The sequence below is a fragment of the Pyrgilauda ruficollis genome, unplaced genomic scaffold (genome assembly GCF_017590135.1).
Source record: "Pyrgilauda ruficollis isolate IOZ18807 unplaced genomic scaffold, ASM1759013v1 scaffold147, whole genome shotgun sequence".
Classification (NCBI taxonomy): domain Eukaryota; kingdom Metazoa; phylum Chordata; class Aves; order Passeriformes; family Passeridae; genus Pyrgilauda; species Pyrgilauda ruficollis.
This window is the reverse complement of record NW_024513321.1, coordinates 75,514-102,605: the sequence shown is the minus strand read 5'-3', so window position 1 is coordinate 102,605 and position 27,092 is coordinate 75,514. Positions and strand designations below refer to the sequence as shown.

General features: G+C 43.2%; 1 protein-coding gene across 6 annotated transcripts; it reads right to left on the bottom strand.

Moving 5' to 3' along the window:
• Positions 1–6,458: 6,458 nt before the first annotated feature.
• On the bottom strand, positions 6,459–25,574 carry LRATD2 (LRAT domain containing 2). Of its 6 annotated transcripts, none has more exons than XM_041460657.1 (3): positions 24,712–24,966; positions 23,643–24,521; positions 6,459–7,487 (listed from the first exon to the last, which is right to left on the bottom strand). In XM_041460657.1, exons 2-3 carry the CDS (start codon positions 24,514–24,516, stop codon positions 7,435–7,437), a joined length of 927 nt encoding a protein of 308 aa, XP_041316591.1. In that variant the 5' UTR covers positions 24,517–24,521; positions 24,712–24,966; the 3' UTR covers positions 6,459–7,434. The 6 variants fall into 6 exon arrangements, with proteins under 6 accessions (XP_041316591.1, XP_041316589.1, XP_041316587.1 ...); XM_041460655.1 differs by lacking the exons at positions 6,459–7,487; positions 24,712–24,966 and adding exons at positions 16,112–16,401; positions 25,287–25,574; XM_041460653.1 differs by lacking the exons at positions 6,459–7,487; positions 24,712–24,966 and adding exons at positions 16,112–16,401; positions 25,304–25,574.
• Positions 25,575–27,092: the final 1,518 nt, after the last annotated feature.

The window sequence follows — 27,092 nt, the reverse complement described above, 5'->3', positions numbered from 1 at the left end:
ATACACCACACTACATTTACATTTACAGAACCTCTGGCCTTTACCTTCCATTTCTAGGACACCTTTAATCTGAGGACTGCCATGCTTATCAGATTTGTGGTCTTCTACCTTTATAATTCTCAGAGAGGTGAAGGGTCTTGAGTTGCTCTATTCATGAACTTGCCAGGTTTAGTGCATTGCAAAGGCTTGTAAATTCTTTTTTTTCTTTTCCACTGAGTTTGTTTTCCTGAAGACACCATTAGCAGTTCAAGCATAATTTTGCCTTTTCTTTTGTGGTGGGACAGATACCAATGCAGTCACATGGATAACATCCACAGGAACAAGCCCACCTCTGTAGATGCCTGGTTCAGCCTGGTGCTTCTGGCATGAATGGTTACTGATGAGTGAAATGCAGCACCTTTGGAGCCTCCATGAGAGCTAATTAGTTTCACCACTGCTTTGTTGGTTGTGGTTGCTTTTATTTACAATATAGGGTACATTGACTCCTCTGCCTTCCTTTCTCAAAACAAAAAAATTACCTTTTCTCCTTCTCTGTGTTATCTGAAGGTAGGGACCACCCTCAGGGAAGATGCCAGTTGATGTCTGCCACCTAAGGTTTTGCTCTTGATGTTGATGTGATACTTGAAGATAATTCACATGTAAAAGTTCATATGAAATGAACCCTCACAAGAGACAGAAAAACCTGGGGCATGACTCATGATTTTCAGAGTAGTTTTATGTTTTCCTTTGTTTATTGAGTCACTTTTTGTGTCCCTTTGTGTGCATTCTGACTGCTGCTTCTGGCATTACATACAGCATGTTTTGGTCAGGTTCTGTTTCCCTCAGTCACATAAAGCCTTTGAAGTCTTTCATCACTAACACAGTCCACTGAAGCATGGTCTCCAAGTCATTTCAAAGTACTGATTCATGTTGATCTTTTGCTGTGGTATTATTCTTCTGTTTAACTTCCTCATTCTACTGCAAAATTTGAAGAAGTCCTCAGTGCTGCCCAGCTTTGGGCATACAGTGCTCCACTGAGAACTTTTACAGGTCTTGTGGACAGTTGGTTCCTGGTTTCTGGGATTGCAACAAGGCACTTCATAGGGCGTTAACATTTACTGCCACAGATAGTGAGAAAATTGCTTTCTGTTTATCTTTATCTATAATCTTATTTGTGAGAAAATAGTGGCTCAACCTTTTTAACCTTTTGAACTTCCGTATGCTTTCAGACAGCTGCTGTGTTTCACTGTCTTTCTTTATTGTAATCAACATGTTCATGAGGTGTTATCTTCTGTTCCCAAACAGAATTTCATTCCTCAAACTACTGTGACTGAATTAAAAATAGAAAATATTTAATCTCTGCCTGTATGAGTAACAAACAGAGTATTCATCTATCACTGGTCACAGTGAGTGCTGGATATACAACATGAAGATTTCTTTTAAACAATGGATCCAGTTTGAGGAATGTGAAATATCTGTTATATTCTTTTCACTCTGAACTTCTGCTTTAGATCAGGGTAAATAAATCATCTTTAGATTGACTGGCAGAAATACTAGTAAAATGAAAAAAAAATTAAAAGAAAAAGCATTGCTGCACATATACAGAATTCATAGTAAGCTAGACTAATATTATTTTAGTGTCCAGCATTTTTTATTCTCTTTTGCCATGCTGTCTGTTTATTAAGTTATACCTAAAAGGTTAAGTAATGCTGCACCATAATATTGTGGCTTGTGTACATCATAGTATATCACAGACCAGATGCTCTACAGATGTAAATCAAGAGGGATTCAGTGGCATCAGAAGAGCAGTATTGGTTTATTAATCAATACATCAACTGGAGATCTGTCACTTTATATGTAGAGATACATTCATACATAAAAGAACTATAGAAAATATGTTCATTGAATTGTCAAGTTCCTGACACTTGAAAAGGAGAGCTGATAGATGAGGTACAAGTGTCCAGATGATTTCGCAGAACGGCACTTTTATTTTTACAATTGACAGCAGATAGAAACAAATTCAGCAAAGACTCTGCTCCAGAAGTTTAATCCTGACAAGAAATGTGTGAATATATTATATTATGTGTGCATGCACACAAATTCGTCTTTAGAGCGAGGATATGCATGTGCATACATGTGTGCTATGCAATGTATATATAATATCAATTACAGTATGTGCTTCTCTTACAGCTGAACTGGGAACATGAACAGGAGCAGAAAATGTGTGAAAACAGCTGTCTCCAAAGAATCCCTCTCCTTTCCTGACTGCAGGTTGCCAGTGTTTCCTAGAGACTGCACAAGCTACAAAGTTGTGCATTATTTAAGAGAAAGGCACATAAATCTCTCATGAGGATTCAACCCGAATGTGTTCTTTAAAGAGAGAGGTTGATGATGCTGATGCTTGATTGTACTATAAAGCTGTGCACTTTTCCATGCCAGCAGAGTTTGTGCACTGAGCAGTCATTCAGTGCCTCAGAAACATCTGTGGCAAGACACCTGATTCAATTTAATCCCTTACCTTGCCAGGATTTTTGCAAGGCTTTTTATGTTGAATACAATGGGCTCTTCAGCTTCTTTCCTGAAACCTTTGGCAGCTTTACCAAATACTCCATTGCCCATATCTACTGGGGGATATCAGTTGCAACAAAGAATACACGACAAAGTGTACTGTAGTATTGCTAATCATCCACATTAGGTAAACAGGGACTTGGTCTATCAGGATTCTTCAGCATTTGCTATATGCCAGGATATTCATGGTACCTCCTCAGTGGAGAATGTAGTTGGAGGAGGTGACACTGGGGCACCAAGCTTAAGGATGCCCAGCACAGCACATTCACCACAGCCTGCTACAGGTGCAGCTCTAACTTAGCCGCCCTCTTTTGTGTGGTGCTGTTTGACACGCTGCTGAGAACATTGCACAGACATTTTGAGGCTGCCAAAACCCTAATTTTACCTTGGGGACTGAGAAGTCTCTTGGTTCCAGGGTCTGTTTGAGGTGACTGCCATTGTCAGGTGTGGGTGCAGTGACAGAGGTGTGTTCTCCTGGCCTTTGCCAAGACAGTGGTTCTGCTGACTAATCAGTGAGTTTCTGAAATCGTTGTTTTTGTACATTTTTTGCTTGGAGATTAAGCTGAGCAGAATGACAGCCCTTGATCTGCTCTCTGCTCAACATGAGGGAGGCAAATTAACACAGATGTGGGTGGAAGAATCAAGAACTGAAGTCTAAATCAAGAGGAAAGACAAGTTTTGAGAGGGGCTGATAAGTGATACAGCAGATTATGAACAGCTAGGAAAGGAGGATGAAAGAGCTCGAGAAAGGCCATCTCAGAATGATTGGTGAGTGCTCACTTTTTTTGGGGGGGGTGGGGCATTTTTTGGCTTGTTATGACCTCCCCTCTCTGCTGCATTGCTAGGACATCTCAGAACAGATGTCCAGTTCACCATGTCTACCAGTAGATTTGATGTACTAAAGCCACTGAGCACCAATGCATGTCAGATCCTGTTTATGTGCGGGACTAAATGTCTCCATACTTCCTAGAAACATTCACCCAGATGGGGAGAAGAAAAAATGTTCACCAACACTGCAAGGAATGGGCTGCAAAACTAAATTAATATCAATAGAGTGAAAGGGGCTAAGGTTGGAAAAACTGAAATACTCCAGCAATCAGTTTGAAACATTAATAGACAGACAGACACATGAAACCATCTTTATGGAGTAAGGGAGTTAGCAGAGAAGTAACTCACTAGTGACACTAGTGAGTTAAGCCACTTGCCTATCAGCTCATGATGTATTCATCAAGCCATCTCAGCTTAGATATGCTCAGTAAACCTTTATCTTCATAGAGCTTTACAACCTATGCAACAAACAAATGCAGTTTGTTTTGGCTGTTTTTTCAGCACCTCCTGATTTCTGAGGAGTTACAGAGAAGAATCTACTCCAGTCTGTGACCTGGCTGTTTATATTGTAGCTAGAGGTCACCTCTATGCTTGAACAGAATCTTTATCAAGCTAAATGCTCTTTTTTTTCCTCAGGCATCAAAGTTTTGGCATGATAAGATAACCTGAGTTGAGTTGAAAGTTCATATTGATATGAACTTATATGAGGTCATATTCATATAATAGGCAGCATACAAGCAGGAAAAATAAGTTGTATCTATTGTTTTCCCATTACTAGAATCCCATTTTGTTTGTGGACACTGGGAGTAACCGGCTCCACTCAGTGGTAATAGTAGTGATGGCTCTTCTAACATTTAACCATAGCTACTAGAGTGTAAATGTAAGTTATATACACCAGGGTGAAAATGGTTGTGGTCTCTATAGATTTCCACAGCAGATACAGGCTTACCATGCAGTAAAACAAAGAAAACAATTAATAACCTAGAGCCATCTCCTTCTGTTGGAGTACATTAAAAGAATGAGGAGAACTGCAATTACCATTAGTGGAAATACCCACATTCTGATATTTACTCCTTATTCTTCAGTTGACTCTGAGTGCAGGATTGGATATAATCTCTGAGGCCCAGCAGTCTCCTTTGCATGAGAGATGAGAGAATTGATCTTGGCCAGTGCTGCTTAAAAATCACTGGCTGCCATATGGAAATTAGGGACTATGATCAGGATGTGGAGCTGACATTCCAAGGGTATGTGTGCCACCCAAAATTTGTTGCTCTCCTTTAGCCAACATGCTTTGAATTTTTAGCTAGAAGGCAAGGGAAGACAGGAATCACTCTAATGCAATATTAACCACTTGTATAGGGATAACGTGTGCAGCTACAGAGCTTTTTACTCAAGACTCTCAGCCATCACAATTTAAGGAATTCCCTTAAATCCTGTGTGCTGCATTAGGTAACTGGACAGCTATTTGCAGTAAGATAAGCCTGGCACTCCTGATGTTCATGGTATTTCTTACACAGGCAAAGACTGCAGACACAGTTTACCTGTTTATCTCTGGTTGTATTTAGTAATCTTAAAAGATGATGAAACTCAATGATAACAGTCACACTATGAAACCATATTGTTACCAAAAGGTAAAATGTTTTGTGTTTATCTGACTGAGATGGAACTGCTCCAGCCCAAGCTTGTCTGTGACTGGAGTAGGATATATATATTTACTTTCTGTCGCAAGCTTTGCAGTGACCTGCAAACAAGAGTCAAAATACTGTTCTCCTGCATGTGGGAGGTTAAGCCTTCTTCCCTGAGCACTGTGCAGGGAGCGTGCAGCTCAGTAATGCTCATGCATTTTACATTGGTATCAGCAGGGTTTTGTTTCTCCACCATGCTCAAAACAGAGCTGAAATGGCACCTCTGGGTCAGAGAAAACCAAGGGGACAGCCCAGGCTGGAAGGGAGGGATCTGCCTGCTCTAAGGGCATTGCAGAAGAAAACCTGAGGCAAAATGATCCCACGAGGACATGCAGAGAAACCCAAATGCTGATCAAGGGAGGCTCTGACCAGTCCCTCAACTGGTCTGTGGAGGGCTAGGGTCATTGGCTCATTTCCATGAGCTTAAGATGTGATTGTGACCTGACATATCTCTCAGGTATGATATTTAGTTTGCTGAACCATGTGTTAACTACTTAACTACCAGTTCTATTCAAAACCATATAAGTATTATTACAAAATGATCCTTTTTTGTCCCTTCTAAATCACACTATTCTGTGATTCCATGATTGTGTGATACTATCTGATATGGTTTATTTTCAAAGCCTTTAATAATATGAAGTAAATCAGAGTAAGACAGATGAAACTCCTCTATGCAGTATAGTCATAAAACCAGTGGAAGAGCAGAATCATAATTTGCTCTGTCAAACTTCCATGATTGGGTTTATCCAAGGTAAGCGTGGATGACGGTCTTGGATTCAGAGTGCAGGTTGCAGGGGACTGTCAGCACATGCACACAAAAATGTGTGCAACACATATACTCACACAGGTGTGTATACATACATATAAATCTGTCCTTGTGTGTGTGACTGTGTGTCTGTGTACACATATGTATCTACAGAGAGAAAAGGAAAGAGATTGAGTACATATGAGCAAATAATTCAGCTCTCCTAAGATCCAAAATGCCCTCTGGATGTGTTTGCCTCTCTTTGCTAAGTACTGAGAAAACCTAGGGAGGCTGAACAAACGCTATTTTTAGTAATACATTTCCTAGCTTGTGCTACTAATTCTAACACACTGAAAGGTGTTTGGGATTTAATTAACTTGGCTTTTAATTCTGATTGTTTGCTTTGTTCTTTCTTCCACTCTGGGCAGAGAAAACGAAGGGTGGACTTTCACCTTTATTACCAATCAGTGCCCAATCACTTCCACTTTTTCATTCTCAGACACGTACACAGAGTTTCTGTGCATTTCTCCTGAATTCAAAACTCTTTTTGTTATCAGAGAGAACTGAATAAACAAAAATTCAGGGAACCTTGTCTGCTTTGAAAAACAATATATTTTATACTGTCTGGGTTGCTTACATTTCAAATTATTTAGGTTCAATTCTGCCTTTAAAACTTGTTGTTTAACATATTTCTGGTCTTAGTCAAGGGGATTTGCTAGTCTGACATCCATGCAGAACATTTCATTGTTTCTACATAAAAATGGTTCTCAGTGCTGCAAGGCTGAGCCAAACAAGGGAATTCACACCACCCAAACCTCCTTTCAACTCCAGCCAGTCCAGACTCGTTTTTGCATACTTTGGCAAGCCCCAAATACAGAAGATGGTTTGTCTTTCCACAATAGGCACAGTGACACTGAGTACACAACAGGGCACCTTCTCAATCTTCTTTCTACTTCATGAATTGTTAACATTTTAACCTCTTAATTTAAAGCCATCATCTGAGATGACTGCTTTGTCAAGAACGAGGAACATTTGCCCAGTTCTGCCAAAGACTGTTGTTATTTAATATAGAAAAATTGTATTGATAAAACAGTGCTTAAATCAATGGCAGTACCTACCTGTTGATAAAACTGTAGTAGTACATCTTAAGATGTAGTAGTACATCTTAAATGAACAGGAGAAACATAATTGCATTTAGTGACTACTTGACACATGAAAACAAAGGTGTTTAGTTGCCCCCTTTCCTAGTCTCAGGGCAGAATCAGTCAAAGGAGAGCAGTGCAAGAGGCTGAAGAAAGAATTTAACCATCTTGTTCCTTATTCATAGCACTCAGCTTGTTATTCAGAACCTGGTACTTTGGTGAGATTACCTATTGATGAGTGCTTCAATTTTGTGGAGTTTTAGCCAGGTAAATTGTGTTGAATTGTATAATTGTTAATGTTTAACTGGAAAAGTCCAGTTTCTTCCAAATCTGAGTATTGGAAGAGCTCCTTGATCTCACATCAACGTCCTGTGTACGAATGACACAATGCTGCTCACATTATCCATGGTGACGCTTCCATGCAGCCACTGGACAAGAGTGACCCTTCCTCAAGTCACAATTTTAGTTCTGTGTACAGATCTGCATCTTATTTTCTCCCCATTCCACTTTCCAGTTTGCAGACAATCCTTCTGCAAGAAACTTGAAAGAAGAAAACCTTAATTTCAAGATTGCACTGGATTTAGTTCACATCAATACAGGATCTTTGACTCAGAGAGATGAAATACTGGGCACTGCTATCAATAAATAATCATGTCTTCCACATGCCCTTTCCTTGTAGAAGTAGCTTCCATTTGGCCTCTATTAGAACATACCCCTGTCTTTGGCTATGCTGTATTTTTGTTTCTTTACCAGAGATACTGAAGGGTACGTTAGTGCCTGAACAGAAATCGCTCTCAGCATTGCTTGAAACAGGTTCTGCTTGCTAAGTAAACACTTTGTACTAGTTACCACTAGCCTAAAATGATAACAGACTTTTGAAAACTTATCTAAAGCAAAAATGGCTGCTTGAGATCAAAGTCCAGATCATGAACTTCATTAATTTTGCTTTTATATACCAGGAATAATGACTCATATTCTTTGTTTCTTTTCATACACCACAGTAGGATGTCTCATTTGCAGCCAAAAAAAGAATAAAGACCAATGAATGGCAAATTAAATTACTGAAATTCAGTTTCTCTGCTTTTCCTCAAATTTGCAAAACATTATTGCTAACACAACACTTTAAAATCTACAATATATATTTTGCCCCATTTGTAGGTGGGCATCTCTATTAAGTCACAAAACACTAACTGCAGTATCCTATAATAATGGTCTTAACTGTGGCAGTAAATTGGCAGGAAATTATTGTAATTTTCCTTCCTGAAAAAAACAGGCAAACCCATCCAAAAATTCATGTTTGTGTGAAAATACCCAAACTCCTTTTTTTTTTCCATTTAAGGTCTCTATTACCCACTGTAACATTATACACTACTTATTTGCATTACACATCTTGTTTTTTCAGAAGCTACATATTACATTATAGTTTAAAAATACGAACCAAAAGTTTTTTACAAAATTATGAAATTCCCTCTAGAATTACATTTTGTGACACAATGTAAGCAATCCCCTATTTTCATCTTTCAAAACAACATTCCAGCCTGGCACAACATTAGCCTGCAGGAAATATATAGGACATCAGCAGAGCTGGCAGCCTGTTGGGACCATGTTTCCTCAGTTTGCAGTGTTCACATTGCTTTAACCTTTGTACTTTTGCACAAGTGCATGAGGGATTTGAAACCTCTCACACCCTCCAGAACCACAAATTGTCAACCCACCGAAGTCTTTGCCTCTCTGGTTTCCAAGCTAATGCAACAGGAAAGGTAGGATGAGGAGTGGGCAAATGAGCCCTCTGCTCAGATTTGAACGACAGGGAAGAGGAAAATGCCTGGCCTTGGGAAGAGTTAATCCTGCCTAGCCCAGCCTAGCATGACAAGCTGCGTCATGGTGACTTCCCTTGCAGCACTGAAAAGTTTGACAACACTGTTTGTTTAGGGCTGTGTCCAAAAGCACAGTCACACCCTGTCAGGAGCTGCAAGTGTGACAGCTTTCCTTCAGTGCCTGCTCTCTGTGCAGTCCCCCAGGACCAACAGGGAGAGAATCCCCTGGTGAGGCAGAGCTGGAGCAGCAGCAGACATTGAGACAGGGCTTTATCAATCGTTCATTTTCAGACTCTTGATTCAGAAGCACTTTTTTGGGTGTGGGCTTACAAAGAAGCAGGAACTTCCGCTGAGTGTCAGTGTTCTTTCAAGTGCACTTCCCTCCCTAACAGGCTTACAAGTTTCCCATCAGCTCGGGGCTTACTTAGCTCTAAAACATGTTTTGCTGTAACAAAGTGGAAAACCTGAATTTGTCAAAAATGAAGTGCTTCTGGGCCTACCCATATTTTTAAGTAAGGTCTCTATTCTGTCATGGCTCTGCTGTTGCAATTTATCTTTATATGCACGTTTCAGTGGTTGCAGAGACGAATTCTATGTCTACAAGTGGCCTGTTTTTCAAAGGCATGCTGTGGAGACAAAGGTTGAAACCCAAATCACTTCACAGCAGTCTGCAAGTCTGCCTCTCTCTTCAGAAGCTGTAAATGTGTCTAAAGCAAAAAACAACAGTTCTCCCATCTGTAAATAATGGGCTTGGGTGAAATAGCTCAAATACCTGAAAAAACCCTTATTTGAAACAGAGAAGGAAATTCTGGTTCTGGGCAGCAGCCTGCAATACTTTAGGGCTGGATTAGTATGCAGGAAGTAAAGAAATGAAAAGGCAAAGGGTGGTTAAAAAATGTCATTGCACAAACATGCATGCATATTCTCTCAGGCCCTGCTTGGTGGTTCAGTAATGCAGCAGGCAATGATAATGATACAATTTCATAGCTCCTCTAATCCCAGAGGATGCACAAAATGCTTGACAAAGTTCTTTATAAGCAATAGTCTGGGCCTCTACTTCTCATCTGTAGAGGAGTGGAAAAGATTACAGTACAAATATAGCAAAATCTGGTAAGCTCAGAAGCAAGGGGAAGCAAAATATATTCTATTCAATGAATACACTAAAATTTGTATAATAAAGAAATTAAGCTTACACTTAATTAGCAGACAAGCTAGAACTGTTCCATTTTGGTTTTGGGAAAGTGTGGTGGTAATAGAAAACAGAATCACCTAGAAGACACATAGGCCATTTGTACGCATAAATCTCTGATTCAGAAGAGAATATGGAGGTTCTGATCTCATTACATGGCAGAGAGAGAAAGATACAGCCCTGGTAAACTTTATTTATGAACCTTGTCATTTCCCCTACTGTTGACTTTGCTTTTGCAGTTTGCTTATTATCTTCTAAGTAGGTTTTATTTAATTAAATGACACCCTATTAGAATCATGTAAAAATTCTCCTGAGGAAGGAGTCACCACATGTGAATGATAGGTTTTATTTGAGTGGGAAGATGAGGTTCAGCAAATTAGGTATTTCTTGTTGAAGCCTCTAAAGACAGGCTGCCTTTAAAGGTTTCTCATTTGGGTGATGGGATTAACTGTAAGCGTAGTCTGTCTTTTTTCATAGATAGGGAACTCTGTCAGACCAGATGCATCATTTGCCTGCCTGACATCAGGTTTACAAAGTGCTCTCCTGCAAACAAATGACCAAATTCAGTGAGCTTCTTGATTTGTATTAGAAAAATCTTAGTGCGATGTAAAGTTACATTCTACCAGGCCAAAAGTAGTGTTCATAAGCTTAATAAGTTGATTACCTCAGCTACTGGTAGACAATAAATGGTTATTTATCAGGACATCAAAATCTTTCAGAGAACTTCTTCCAACCCTTTACAGTCTCTGGAGCAAAGCAGTCCAAAAGTCCAAGAAAGAACATTTTGTGCTTTGACACAGACTACACATTTGCTTTGCAGTGTTATCATCTGTTGTTTCTCTGTGGCATATTTAGGCAAGTATCTTCAAAAGGTGTTTGTAATCTCAGCGACAATTTCTTGTAAGAAAAGAAGAAAGAACTCTTACCGTGTTTTTATTGTCACCTTAACCACAGTCTATTCCAGGAATATGAAGCAGCAGCTAAAGAGCATTGGGTATTTCACACAGGAAGAGTGCAGGGGTGGGATGCTGGCACAGATCCCCACGCCCAAGGAATGGTGTCAGTGCAGAGGAACCTGCAAGGCTGTGAGGCTGAGAGGGCTCAACTGAGCAGTGAGCAGCGCTGGTGCCTGTGCTGGGTGGTGATTCCTCACCTAGCCCTCTCCCAGAGGAGAGCTGGTATCCCAGGGAGAACACACACACAACAGCACAGCTCGTCAGTGGCTTAGGCTCACACCTCTAAGAAATCAGGCTAAAAATATTCATCATGGGACCACCTGTGGCAACTGCAATGTCATTTATTATTCAAGGTCTATCAGATGGTGAAGGGACAGATGCTGTGGGCATCCTCAGCACTGACAGACTGTTCATCAGTGTTATGAATTTATACATCCCCTTCAGGTTCTGCTGTCAGTTGTGTTCCTGGTTAAATGAGTCAGGCGAGGAAGTACATTCCTTAAAGGAATTGTAGTCTCCTATACCTCAAAAACTTCAGTCACAGAGGAAATATCCTACTTTGATGTGGTTCAAGAAGGTGGCAGGGAGAGGAGTAGAAACTTTATAGCAAAACCAGCTTGACTCAGAAGAGGGACTGTGTGCTACATACTCAAGACTCTTTGGGGTGAAAAAACCCTAGAGAAGAGCGAGGAAATGTTCTCAGTCTACATGTAGAAATTAAAGGTGTATAGAGTGAGACATTCTGATAATCTCTGTATTATTTGAAGAATGATTCTTTTTATAATGCCTTTATTCCCACAACAATGCTGCTGTTCCAATAGCTCTGTCAGAGCTACTGAGTTAACCCTGCTGCTGCTCTGAGAGAAGTGGAAGCTGCTGAGCTGAAGCAAAGAAGGTGGATAGACCTTTTCAAGCTGGAGAACCATCAACTTAGTAGAGAGGAAGTGACTTAAAAAACAGAGTAAGGTAGACTTAATAACAATTTCTTGAGGAAAACTGCTGGTCAGAACAATTAGCTATGAATCTAGGAAAAGCCATAACTGAACAGAGAGCAGAGGATTTATTTTAGTTTGGTATCTGGGAACACTTTGAATGGGAACTAAAAGAATACTTTCCCTTTCTAAGCAGATCCCTAAAGAGGGGTGGCCGGGGCTGCCTCCAGCTCCAGCTCTTCACTCTTCATTATGGCACATTATGGGACAATTGCAACAGTAAGTATGGTGTAGTCATTATGCCAGTCACAGCTATGCTCTGCAAATGTGACTGCATGGAATATCTGGTTTCTAACACAGGCTGTGAAGGGATGTCTCTTCTTACCATGGTCAGGAAGGAGCTGACAGGCTCACCAAAGTCTTCAAAAAACCTCAGCCTTTCAGTTAGCAAGGAGCTTAGTGCTCTCATGTACTCAATTTTCTCAAGGGGAATGCCATGCAATATTGCACAGAGTAGTTATAAGGCATTAGCTGCCATCTCATTTACAGAAAAAAAAAAAAAAAATCACTCTTTTCCCTGCTGCAGTTCACCAGTGATCAGCTACACACAATACATCCTTGATCATGTCTCAATTGAAAGACTTTTTTTCCATTTTGCTGGGCTATATATTTAGCTTGTGGGAGGCCAGGCCAGTTAACAGTGTAATGTACTTTAAAAAGGAATGTGATTACTAGTAACTATTTTTCTCCATTAAAATCTGCAGAGAAGTTTACTTAGTTCTTTGTCAAGAACTAAGTTTCTTAATCAAAGCAGTAAAGAATTTCAACAACCTGCAAATCTGGCCATATAGAGTTACAAAATAGGGAAAATTCACAATTGTGTCATTTTTCTTTGAAACTCCTTTATCTCAGTGAAAGATATTTGAGAAAACCCATCACAACACACACTGCTGTACAATTGACTGATGTTCCTTGCCACAGGTTTTGTAGCAGAGGGTAAAGGCAGAGCACAATTGTGTTGAAAAGCGTTTTAAAAATCACTGCTCTTTTTCTAAAACCCCAACTTGAGTCTTTACTAGGCTGTACCATGTGACACATACAAGCTGTGTTACATTAAAATGTTTAATTAGAAATATGAGTTATGCCTTGCATAGTAACAAGAAACCACCATAAAATAATGTATACTCTGATAGTCTCAGACTATCACAGCAGTCACGCATAAGCTCAAATCACTTTCAGTGGGACATTGATTAATTCATTCTTTGATGAATCTAGGCCCAGGCATTCAGCAGCTTCTTCCCCTTCTCAGTATGAGTTTAGTTATGTGAAGCCAGAAATGGCCTTTGTATGTTTAGACTTTGAGAGCACATTCAGCTGGAATCCTGCCTCACACCTAGGGCTAGACCTCTGCAATAATGCAGCTCTGCTTGTTCCAGCTCTGAACAAAGACAAGCAGGGCTATGGAGTTATGTTACTCACTACAAGTTGAGGAATCAGCTTTCCATGTGGCTTTATCCTCCCACTCCCTTTCCCACAGGAATAACACAATGTGAGTTAAGCTTGTGCCTTTGCCATTATCTTGCTTTAGTGGCTCAGTTCCAACACACAGCCATGTACCACCTCATTATTTATATCCTGCTAGCATCTTATTTAGTACCTCAGCTTCCATCACAAATGTATTGGGATAACTGGATAAGAGACTCATTATAATTGCAGCTTCTCCATAGGGGTCAGCATGAATATGATAAGGTGCTCCAAGTGCCACCTCACCTGCAAATGGTGTTTTTCCCTGAAGACTCACTTCCCACAGGCTACAAACTGCTATTGAATTTCTGAAGTAATATTTTAATAACTTAATTTAAGATTTAACAGCTTTCCTTCCTGTGCTTTGTTGTATAATTAATCCATGTGATGGGAACTCATGAGACTTGGGGATCCGAGATGCATCTGGACATGCAAGGGCTGTAAACAGCCCTAAAACCTGTGCTAGGGCCTATTTAAGGTGGGCAAATGAGAGCTGTGTGTGGGGAAAAGAAATTATTTTATCCTTGGAGGTAATCAGAAACTACTTTTTGATAGTTCAATGTGTCTTTCAGTCATATCTGTAGTTTGTTATAACAGTAGTAAAACCAACAAACTTTTGTCCACTGACATTTAAGGTGGAATCCTTGACTTCCTTGGCTGAGAAGATCTGGCCCAACACCTCCCAATATCTTGCAAGCCTGTGTGCATGCCCATGAACTGTGGGCTCTTCTGCCTCCTGAAACACACTGCAAGCAGATACTACAGAGACCCTTTGAGCCTGACATTGAACAGTCCACCATGGGATTTTGTCTCTTTTCTTGCTTAGTGCTGTGCTGCTGTGTTTATCACATGGAAGAGAGGAGACCTGTCACTGCCATCCTGAATTGCTGAAACAACTGAAGCCTTGGTATCCCACTTCTCCAGAGTTGCTTCTCTGTAACTGCAAGACTTCCATGAGGTTTCTTGTTTCCTGCTGGTAGTGCTATTCTGCATTGATATGACCCAGAGAATGCAAATGGGTCTGGCCCTAAGCACTGGTTAGAGCATTTGCTCAAGTTTAATGTCCAAGATCATGCTCTGGATTAGGCAGAGCAGAGGTTTGAAATCACTTTCCAGGAAAACACGTCTGAGTGAGCTGCCCATTTACCTGTAAATGGGTGTGGCTATCTCATTTCTTCAGTTTGCAGCAAGAGCTGTGGAACCCAGCTCCAGGGGACAGGTTGTAGCAGAGAACACCTGGCTAAGTGTGCACAGCAGTCTGCCCCATTGCTGAATATTTCCCTCTTCTGCACATCCCTTTCAAGGGTGCACTGCTTTCTTGAGAAGCTGAGGGAAAAAAGCATAGAAAACAGAAAGACACACAACAACATGAAAGGAATAACACCTTTGGGCATCAGGGATGGGTTCCTCACTGTGTGCAGTGCTGAGCTTCCCAGCAGAGCACCTTTTCCCCACTGGACATGAGCAACAGCTCTAATGAAAGCTTTGTAAAGGAGAGTGCTGCCAGCTGCCTTCTCTGGGAGCTGGATGAGTTGTGTGCAGAGACTTGTTTTCCACAAACAGGATTTACATAAGCACTGCACACATTTCTCTGTGTGCTGTCAGGGTGCCTCAATCCTTTTCTCTCTCGAGGCTCATCTTCCTCTGTACAATTTCTGTGGTGAGCCAGGTACACTTGTGTACCTGTTTTGCTCAATTAAACCTTTTCCATGGATGTGAGTCACCTATTTCATGGACCAGAACATACTCATTTCATTTCCTCTGCCCTCTGGTTATTGAGTTAATTAATACTTTGTAAACACCTGGAGACCTCATCACACTAACTACTGTACAAAGAGCAGGGCTTGTCCCAGAATGATTCTCTGAATAGGACAGGACAGAAGAAGCTCAGGAGAAGGAAAAATTAGACAGCATAGACTTTTATATGGTGCTCAACTCTTAATAGTCCCAGTTAATTTCTGCTTACTGACTAAATGCAAGCAACAAATTCTGGTTTCAACATAGGGACTGACCACAATTCTCAGTGACCTGGGGAGAGACAAACAAGCCTCATTGATCATTTAGGTTTCTAGCAAGCTCCAGACCCTTCCAACAAGCTCTGCCAGATCTTCTTGACCAAGGGTTTCTTTGAGTTCTTCATTTCCACTGGACTTTGGATCCAGTGTTTGGGAGAGACCTATGTGGTGGCTGGCCCTGGCACACAGCCAGCAGTGTGTTGTGGCTGACAGGGGCTTTCACTTGCTCAGAAGGGGCCAGGAACTCTCTTCAGAGCAACAGAGATGCTCAGCAATGGTGGTGATGTGCCACTGGCATCCAAGGAGGGAGCAGCTGCAGAGGGACCCCAAAGAGGCAGTCTGGAGGAGGAGGAGGAGGGCAGGAGGGGCTGCAGGCCCAGAGCAGAGGTCCCCCTCAGGCAGCACCTCAGCTGGAGCACAGACACCTCTGTAGCCCAGGGAAGGGCCTGTGCCAGGACAGGGAGAAGGGGAAGGAAGGAGGAGCAGCCAGGAGGGGCTGGGAGAGACTCACCACAGCCCATCTCCACCCCTACACCCCTTGCTGTCATGGGGAAAAGGGAGGAAAGGTTTGTTTTAATTTTTCTTTTCTTTTCTTTCTCACCATTCAAACCTATTTTAATTGACATTACATGTAATTTTTGCCATTATGTATCTGGTTTGCCTGTGAGTCATGGATCCCTGTCTTAATCTCAACCCATGAGTTTTTCCATCTTCTTTTCTTACTCAGTAAGAGTGAGAGATCAACTGGAGGGTTGGGGCCCTTGCCACAGGGAGGACCCAGCTGTGCAATCTCAGGCTGCAGGGTGCTCCTGGGGCTCCTCTTCTGCAGGTCTGTCTGATGAAGCACCTGTGACCAAGGGAAGGAGCTGCAGCAGGAGGTCAGCATGCTTTGGAGCTACACAGATGATGAAAAGGAAGCTGACTGGATGCTCTCCTGGATACAGGGGAGCCTGACCCTCAAGCTGAAGGAGGGACAGGCAGTCTCTGCTTATTGGATTGGAAAACAGAGAATGGTCCATTCCTGTGTGAAAGAAGCCAAGCAGAGCATGGATCATCAAGGGGTCCTTGGCAAAACTCAAATACAAAAAACCTTCATCACGAGTGGTGAAAGGCTACGTTAAGAAATCCTCAGTCTCCATAATTTGAGCTATGAAAAATAGAACTGGATTCAGCCCTGAGGAACCTGCTGTAGTTGCATGTGTCTTGAGCAAAAGAGTAGATTACAGGATCTCCAGAGGTCCCTTCCACCACTATGGATTTGCCATGATTATGCAAGTCTGATGTTCCCTCTTCCCTTCCTTTCCCCTCTAGCCCTTGGGCACCTTGACTTTGGCCACAGGCACTGCCTCCTACCACAATGCAGAGCTCTTTGGAAAAAAGCACAAGGCAAACATTCAAATTGAAACTTGGGCATCTTCCTTTATAATGACAATGGCAATGTTAGTGGTGGGCAGTAGGATTTTATACAGTATCCTAGAGACCTGAGCAGAATTTCAGGACAGATGAAGGCTGAAAACTGATTTCTTTTTCTGCCTGGGGATGACGGGGATTCAATCTTCCCATCACTCCCAGATTTTTGTGGGGTGGATCTTCATGGGTGTTGTACTGGAAATGATCCACAGTGCACTGAAGAGGGAACTGAAGAGAAAAACTCTCTGTAGCAGTCCAGTGCTCAGAGCAACCAGCCAGGAGTGCAGAGACCTCATCATAATCCATGTCCCACTACTTGCATTTTAAATTACCCTATTTCTAGCTCAGATGTGTTCTGACATAAAAGGGCATTGCAAATGTCCTTTTCAAGATGCTTCTTTTTGGTAACTGATGTCACATAAATTCTGGAAGCAGCCACTGGGAGAGAGATCCAGCAAGCAGGATCTCCCTCTCTATGGGCACAGGCTGTGAGAGAATACATGGACTGCTTTGCTTTATGTTCCCGGAGAAACTTCAGGGAAAACAAAAAAGGCCCAGAGCCTCAAGAAAACACTATGGTGACTAAAAAAACACACATGCACAAAAAACAGGTCAAACTATGAAGCTTCAGAATTCAGTGGCCTCCAGTGCTAAGTGATGACTGAGCAGGGATTTTCACGTATTGATCCACTCACCTAAATCACATTTTTGGTTCTTCATGTTTTCAAATCTCCTATCAGACACCTGAAAATTCAGACACTCTTGCAGTCACACAGAGCACAGCTGGGTGCCTTATACATCTTGTTCAAAGTCACCTAAGTCCATAGCAGAGCTACAAATTCGATGTTATGGTAGATTCACACCTGCAGCCTTGAGCCTTGAAAGCTGCTGTCTCTGATATCAAAATTTGTCTCACTTCCTCACACCTATAAGACAGCTGTCACGGACAGCTGCCACCCACAGAAGAGCTAAATCTCCACCGATACTTTCAGCAGAAGTCTCATCTTGTTACAGCTGGATTTCCTCAGGATGGTTTCACTCAAAGAATCCTTGCCAGAGCTGACTCAGTCCTTTCATGTGAGATTCAAATAGCTCCTTGTGGTCAGGATCTTGAGCACAAGTACAGCTTGTCGGTTGTATCACTGTTTTTGCCATTGTGAATATGCATCCAGCGGAAGGCTTTAATGGATTAAGAATGCTTACCCCATGGGTGTCGTATTTCCCCACCACACACAACCCTTGTCACCTTGATTAAGCAATGTCCCCAAGGCCAGTGTGGGTAGAAGTATGATCTCACACCAGCCATGGATCTGCCATGAGACAAAACACACAAACTGAACAGTCGTACAGATTTCCCCAAAAACTCCCTGTGAGTTCTGTTCTCTCATTTCTCCCTCTAGCAGACACTACATCTGTTCCTTTAGCAGTTGCTGGCAGAAAAGACAAGCCCTGCTGCCAGCTAATACTATATGATCTGCTGCTGAATTAATTTTCCACTTAAAAATTAAATTATGGGCCAGATCCTCATTGGATTTAATACAGCTATCACCTATTAGGCATCTGATGCTCTGGCCTTTTATACAGATTATTCTTCCTCTTTCTTTGAAGCAAGAACACAACCAAAGAGTTAGATTTTGATCTGATGTGTGAAGGCAGTGAAAATATTGTTTTGTGTCTGATGCATACACCATGAGAAATTACAACTTTTTTCCAAAAGCTGTAGAAAAACACGCTATTCAAAAAAACAAAGGAAAGAAAGGTTGTAAAAGACACTATAAATCTTTTATTTCTTTTGAGTTACTATGAAATGCCCTTCATTTTGAAGGAAATGGTACAATCAATGATGTGTACTTCTTTCTCAGGAAAAGAAGATATTTGCACTAACAATTCAACATTTACTGACAAAAGACAGCTTACAGAAAATGCTCATGGTGGAAAAAAATCATATTTGTGATTACACTTCTTATTGTGGATGATTTCATGAAGTGTTACAATGTTAGGAATTTCAAGTGTGCATTTAAAGAAAGCTTTTAATCCAGTATTAATGCAAAGGAATTTAAACCATCTAAACCACTGGTGTTCAAAATCACCCTGATTTCTTCCTATTCACAGTTAAAGAAAAAGCCTAATCTGAAAGTCTAAGGCCATGATACAATACTCCTCGCCTTATCACTGCACACTGATTTTTAAGAGTAGTCAAGCATACTCAATTAATAGTAGATTTCTTACAAATAGAAACTGTGGTTGGAAACAATGTATTTCCTACCTCTACTTAGTTACTAGTCTCTGATCTCTTATACAAAATTAAGATTTTGCTTTCAAAAAATATTTGTTCCTACATGGCTGTTAGCTTTATGGTTGGTGCTGTTAACTGTCAGAAAAGCACACATGGGAAACCACTCAACAACACACTTCACATACCCAAGGACAGACCTTTGGTAAAACTTAACCAAAGGAGAAGAGAAAAAGAAAACCACCATTACATTCAAAATCTGGAACAGATTAATCACACAATATTACCTATTATAGTACTGAGTGGAATAGTGAAATCAAATGAACAAAAGGAGTTTGCCTATGGTTTCATTTATACAAAACAATTTAAAGTTTACTTCCATAGTCTAGGGTCCTTCAGTCTGAAGAATGTATTTTTCCAAGCAAGAAAATACAGGTTTTGAAATCACATTTGGGAATTTTCCCTCTCTACTCGGCAACTGCCTACCACATTGGCCAGAGGAGTTCTAGAGTTGCTGTAATCAATACCTTGCATTCACACAGAATCAGGGATAACAAAATATAGTCTTCAGTTTATGTCTTTGTTCATCACCACGGAAGGTGAATGTCTAAATTGTGTTTTTAAAATTACTCAATCGATGGATAATTGTACGTTTCACTACAACGCCTTTTCCACGGCATTATTTGCATCAAACACACCAATACTCCAGGGAAATAAGACTGCTCATCTACATTTCCTAGCTGGAGCTACATTTACACATCTGGGGTTCAGCCTTGTCAGCCTTCACATGTGCATATTGATATGCACAGGAGCAGATATACCCAAATGAGTAAATTCATATAAATTAATGTTTGCACAATCAAAGGACAAATTATATTAAGTTTAAATGTTAAAAATGCAAGGGAAAGCTTAAGCATGATGAGACAAAGATACCACAGGAATCTGCAGATCACCAGCTTAGCTTACAACTGCTGTGTAACACACCTCTCACCAAATCAGTGCAGCTCCTGCATTTCCAGAGGGAAACTGAGGCCAAAGTTTGGGCTGGGTTCCATGAGCTGTTTGGACAAGAGGCCCTTTGAGAAACAGCTTTCACTGCACTACTTATTCTTTCCTGTTGATTATGCAACTTCAGAAGCTCCACACTCCCACCACAGACATCCTATTGAAATTCCAGACCCTCATTCATAAAGAAATGTAAATATACACTTAATTTCAAGCACAAGAATGGGCTTACTGATTCTCAAGTGGCCTCAAGTAGGTACGGTCTACTCAAAACTTTAAACTCAATATAGAATTAAGACCTTTGCTGAAGCACAAGCTCTGCAGAAGGAGCACACCTGCATTTCTCTGTGTTAAAGCAGATGCAGAGAAGAGCACTTTATGTATTCCTTTCCCCTCTCTTTTGTGATCCATGTAAAACTCCTGAAGTAGACACATACACAAAAGTCAATTTTCCTGGGAGCTCTTTTTTTTTTTTTTTTTAAATCAAGCTCCAGAAATCCCAGCTTACTCTGCAGACAGTAACTGAGCAAAGCACAGCAAAGACAAGAAACCAAGCAGTTGAGATGCGCTTCTATAGCAATTTCTGTTCTCACATCCAGGTCATTACAGGTCCATGGCTTTAAAACCAGACTGCTTAGAAATGTGTGCAGTGGTGTTCAGTAGCACCTATTAAATAACACTGCCTAATCAACAAGTAGGGGAAAAGGACCTGCCTGTTAAAGATTCAACAGCTGCATCTTTATCTGCTGGAATAAGAAATCCCTGTATGGAGGTAGCCCTCTTTCAGACAAAATTTTAAAATATGCCAAGCTTTCCACCCTCTTTTACTTTTACACATAATGGAATGTCAGGGGACAATAAATTCCCAAACATAGCTTGCAGGAAAACTTTATGATTCCAAATATCAAACACCTGTATGCCAGAGAAGCACAGAGGTTTTATAACACAGCAGAATGCATGCCAAACTCTGCTGTGAGGCAAGCTCCTCCTTCACTCTCTGTCCTAGCAAAGCACTGCAAGCTCTGGAATTCTTTGCTAAGGCCTTGTGCCTGTGGGGGAATTTATCCTAAAAGGCATGACCGGTACAGAAAAGCACCAAGACCAGCACAAGAAAAGATTTCAGTTGGTCAAAGAAGCTTTGAGCTTTGCTCTTCATTCCCAAGCAGATTTGGTCCTTTTTCATTAAAACAAAACAAAACATACACCCCAAAACCCACTACTCAGGATATCTCAGAAGGAGAGAAATGGCTAAGTGTCATAGTTCTGATGTTTCAGACACAAAGGAAAAATATTTTCACAACTAGTTTACTGTTTAGTACCCTGTAGATACATAATATTTGACATTTATAGCAGTTTCAATATTTTATGACCTAGAATATACTTTAGATCATGAATGAAAAATAAACCCATTCAGAGAACTGGAAAATAACGTGCATAACAATTTACTTTCAAATGCAAGGTTATGAAGAGGTTTTTTTAAACTTCCAAAAATATCTCTAGGAAAATATTATTTTACATAGCTATATTACACAGTGAAATAAACTTTGTTATGTACAAGGTTTCAGTATGAAAGAAACCACAGCTAGACATTCACTCATGGTCTAGATAATCTGTTGTCTCATATCAGTCAGAAGTACAACAGACAGACTCTCCTTCACTCTTTTTCAGACTGTCTCAGTGATCATTCCAGCTTTCAGCAGTTACTAGTAGTTGTGTAAAACCTGTGTGCAGACATCCACATATTAACCCTAACACAATCAGATATGGGTAGATATGCTTTCAAAACAAGGTTAGACATCTGCTTGACAACCACAGTAACCTGAGTATAACTCAATTGCATATTGGTGAAAAAAGCCACACTTAGTGTAGGCACCTGAGCTATAGCATTCTAAAGGAGCTTGGTATTAAACTCTCCCCTGGATTTGTGTTTCACAGGCCAAATCATAGCTTGTAGATTTTAGGCAGGAAACATGACACCACAATCCACTTGGCTCAAATTGGCAAAGTTGCTTCATATAGTCTTAACTAATCAAAAGCTTGTGTCTACCTATTCTTAAACAACAAACTTTGCTCCTGTCACAGAGGTGGAAAGGACACGGAGTACTTTGCTATTTGTGGTATAACTGTAAACAGCTTCGGGGAAGACCATATTAATTATGCTTCAAGTTTACATCACACTGTTTGTTTCCATTACTCAAATGAACTCAAGCTTATCTTCAAGTTCACATCATCATATTGGGTTTTAAGGGGGAGGAATTTTCAATTAGAAACTGCCTCCAAATCAGTGCTCGTTCATACACCCCAGATCCCAGGACAAAGATCTGACAGGGCTGCCTGTGTGGGAGATAGTTCAACAGCTGAATAAAAGTTCAGGGAATATTCAGGGCAGGCAGCACTGCACTCCCCCTTCCTGAGGGACTTGCACAACTTTGGAGGCATGTCCTCCCCTCTAATGCTATAGCTCAGCTGCATACCACAGAAATTAGCAAAAAAAAAAAAGAAACACAAAATCCCTAATGAAGAGGAAACTGCTTTGGAACACCCAAGCCCTTCCAGGCCTGTAATGTCTTCCAGCCTGTGCTCCCTTCCATCACAGCTGTGTTCACTGTGGTGCAGAACCTGTGGCACGCTCCAGCCAGAAGCACCCAGCCAAGAGGTCACCCTCTTGAGGGACAGCTTACTCAAGACATACTCTTACACATAAGCAACCTGCCTCTACTGCCTCTGTGTGCATTACAGACACAATCAGGAGCTCTGCCACTTGCTTTAGGAGAAGCCAAGGCAGCCTGTAAAGAGCCCTGACACAGCTCAGCATCTGCCTGTAGGAGTCCCAACACACACCAGTGAGCAGAGTACAACTGGGCTGGCAAACTTCCTTCCCTGACACCTGTTGGCAACAAATATATTTTATGTCCCCGAAACCACATGCTGATGGCAAAGGAGAAGGTCCCCCAGCCCACCTGCAACCTCCTATCAATTAAGAAGGCACCAGGCACATCAAACCCATTTCATTAAAATCAGTGGAGATTTCTGCCTTACACCTTCTGGGGAACTGGCTACCAAACCCACAAAGCCTTCAATCAGGCGAGGAGCAGCTCCTTGCAATACCAACAGAAGCCACAGCCGAAGAGAAACAGTAGCAGATAAGGAAAAACAATATCCTCATGTTCAGAGCTACATGGTCATGTCCTGGAAGTTGTTGGCTACTTCTTAATGGCATTAAATACTATTAACTTCTGCTGATAAGTAGATGTCAAAGGCATTTAGCATCTTGTAGGGTCAGGCCTACTAGCAGATGGTTGAGGAAAAGGCTATGTGTGAATATGGCAGAGAGGAAGGGAAAGAAGTATGAGAGGGGTAGAATTGCCCTGAGTTTTATCCTCTACAAATAAGTCAGGGGTTTTATCATCAAGCACTGAAGGAGTTAAGCACTAAAGCACAGACACTTAAGCAGCTTTCCCCCTTCCTTTCACATGTGATTGGAATGAAGCTGCACCGAAGCAGCCCAAAGGGCTTATAACAGCTCAATTTCGCAGCCTTCAGTTTTAATCCCCATCACCCAGGCTAAGCAGAATGGTGGTGCTGAGGCTGCTACTCCACAGCAGTCTGAGCACCTGGATGATGATGGTCTTCCTCCTCCTCTTCCTCCTCCTCTGCAGCCTGCAGGTGGCTGGAGAGCTCCTGGATCACAGCAGCCCTACCAATCTGGTCATTTCTCCTCTTCTCCATGATCAGATCCTCCAGGCTCTGAAACTCCAGCGTGTGGCTGCGCTTGTCCCCCAGCCGGATCTGCAATCGGTAGGGCTGCTTGCCTATGCGCAGCTCCCCGCCGATTTTAAACTCTCGCTTGCCGTATCGGCACCAGGCAGCAAAACACTCCGAGTTTCTCCAGCTCAGGTCCCGATCCTTGCAACCCACCTGCTCCAGGGCATTGCGCACCACCGCGGCCGGGCTGAGGGGTTTGTAGCGGTACAGCTGGTTGGCAATGCGGCCGCGTCTGCCCTGGCTGGCGTCGGTGAGGAAGCTGTTCACCACCTCCAGCCGATGGAGGTGCACAACTTGGAAATCCCCCACATAGACCACCCAGTGCGGATACTGGGCTTGGCACACGAACTCCACCAGGTCACCTGGCTTACACCTATTCAGCAGGTTCTCCGGGGTGTAGGTGCTCAGATGCCCCCCACCTCCTTCATCACCCTCCTCTAGCTGAGTGTCCTCCTCTGAAAAGCTCTTCTGGTAAATACACTCATCCCGGTAATAGACTGAGCACTCCACCTCGTGCAGCTGGGGATCGTAGGGCTGCAGGGCAGGGTTCTCACCCCCCAGGTCATGCACCGAATCCTGCTGCTGCTCCAGCTCATCATCGTCATTCGAAAAGATGTAGGAGACCCCGATCCTGGGCCCTTCATCTCTGTCCATACCTGTCGGGTCGGCCGTAGGAACTTCCCTGTAGTTGAGATGGGTCAGCTTCTCCACCTGGTTCCCCATGCCCGCTGCAAAGACAGACACACGGCGGGGCCATGAGGGCGGGTGAGCGGCTGCCAGAGAAGCAGCGCGGGCATAAGCGCGGCTCCCCCTCCACAGGCGTCCCGGCTCTCCCCGCTCAGCGCAGTCTCTAGCAGCGCCCCGGGGCTGCGGGAGCCCGTCGGGGACGGGGGGAAGGGGGACACGAGACTTCCCTACCTGGACGGAGGAAGGCGCGGCGGCGGCACCACCACCTGTTAGGCGGCGGCGAGGAGAAGGAGAGAGGCGCAGGAGCCGCCGGGGAGCGGGGCAGGCACCGAGCCACCTGTTAGAGAGGGGCTGCGAGCGCCTGGGGAGGTGGGGAGGTCCGAGTTGGGGACGGCAGAGAGCGCACCCCTCCGCCGGCCAGGTGAGCCGCGCCGGGCCGCCGGCCAGGTGCGCCTTCCCCGCCCTCCCCCGGCACCGGGCGGCCGCGAACTTACCCCACGGGGCCGGCGGCTGCGCGGCGCCGGGAGCGGCTCAGGGCGAGCNNATGGCCCCGGCCCGGCGCGGCTGCTGCTCCCCGCGCAGCGGCAGCGCCCGAGCGCCGCGCCGCCGGCTCCGCGGCTGGGCATGAGCGCCGGAGAGGCACGGCCGAGGGGAGGGAGGGAAGCTGGATCCGCCACGGACGCCCCGGCAAGCGCTCAGCCCCCAGCATTTAAAGAGGCAGATCTTCTTTTCTTTTTTCTTTTCTCTTTTTTTTTTTTTTTTTCTTCCTTCCTTCTCACCCCACCCCCCGGCTTCCTCCCCCTCACCTCCCTCGGCCCCGCACCTTTTCCCTCTCTTCGCTCCTACATGCCAAGCGCTTCGCTCCCCGCCGAGGCTGGTGGCAGGCGGAGGTCGGGCGCAGGGCTGCCGGCGCCGCCGCTGCGCAGCTCTGCGCGGGCAGCGCGCTCAGCCCGAACTCGCACAGGCGCGGCGCCTTTAAGGGAGCGGTGCCACGGCAGCCCAGCCCGCCGGTGTGTTCGGGGGGAGGCTCCGCAGCCGGAGTTTGCCCGGGACGGCGCCGAGAGGCGAAGAGGAGCCGCGGTGTGCGGCGGTGCCCGCGCAGAGGCGCGGAGCTGCCCCGGGGGAGCGCCAGGAGGTTCCTCCCCGGAGCCGCGCACGGTGACAGGGAAGTTGTTAAGTGAGCACAATCAAAGCGCGCGGTTCTCCTGGGCTGACTTAACGCCTTCTATTCCTCCATGCGCGGAGTGTGTAATTGGGTTTATTAATTTATTTTCTTTCCGACTCCAAGCGCTCAGTCTCTTTTTCAATATAGAAGATTATGATTCTTTCTCCCTGGAAAGGCATTATGAGATCTGGTGGGAATATTTTGCTTTCTGTGTTTTGGAGAACACAAAACAATATTTTGCTTTTTCATTAATGCCTAGTTAGTGTGCTAGGTGGGTTTATTTTTTATACTATTTTAACAGTCACTGGTAAATTCACGCTGTTAAAATAGACTACAGAGATAATTTATGGGATGTAGGAGTAATGTCTTTAATTTTGTCTCATTTATTCCTTTTGTCTGTTGTTTTGTAATTTATAAGCCCAACTGCAACTGCTGTTCTGAGTATCCACTAAATAGCGGCAAATGAAGGAACAATTGTTGTGTTACCAGGGCCCTGGGCACTGCCCACAGGCTCAAAGAATACAATTTCCATCAGATTCTACATCTCTGTGGTTTCAAATACAGACCTGCCCTTTGGGGTGAGAAGAATTGCTCCATCTGGGGCTGGGGAGATGAGCACTGCTTGGGATGGTGGGGCACTGCAAGCCATTGCAGCAGTGACAGCCTGATCAGGACCTTCTCGTTTTGGATTCAGCTGGTGGCTATGTCGATGGGAGCATTTTTGAAATGAACCTCCCAAACACCCAGCCCTGACACGCGTGCACTTTGGTTTGCACACATCCCAGTGTGTTTTCAAACAGTGCACATTTCTTTCACATCCCACCAAACTAGATGTACCCTGTGTGGCAGGGCTGGATCAAGGCTAGCTGAGCAAATGTCCAAAATGTATTGAATGTAGATGTGATTTCTGGGCACTGCGTGTTTCCCCCTGCAGTTCCTCTCCTCTATAGCTGCTGTTGAACAAAAGAGAGCCCTGCTTCATAGTCAGAGCATTGTGAAAATGCTTCACTAATTAAAGATGGGCATGTGTGAGAGTATCCTACAACGAGGAGCTAAACTGAACATAGAAGTGATTTTTTGATGTTCTCCCACTTCCATTGGAAGCTTTGTCTCAGCAATGTATCTTACTGTCTCTGGACCAGTTATACTTCTTCATTAAAATGTTTGGCAGCCCTGTGTTCAAGGCCAAGTTTCATTCTGAATCTTCTGCAGTGTGTGAAATGATGTGTCTGTGCATGAGTGGAAACTCAGTATGGCCCAGGCAGTCACTTGTGTGTTCATGCACATCCACAAAGATTTGCAGCTCTCTATCATGCTTTCTCTTTTTCTTGTCTGCTTCATTTCACCTCAGTGCTTTATTTTCTGCACCTTGTCTGCTGCTTTTGATATTTGATCTCATTGAGCTTCCTTGCCATGACTGCTCCATGGAATCCATACTGTCTGTTCA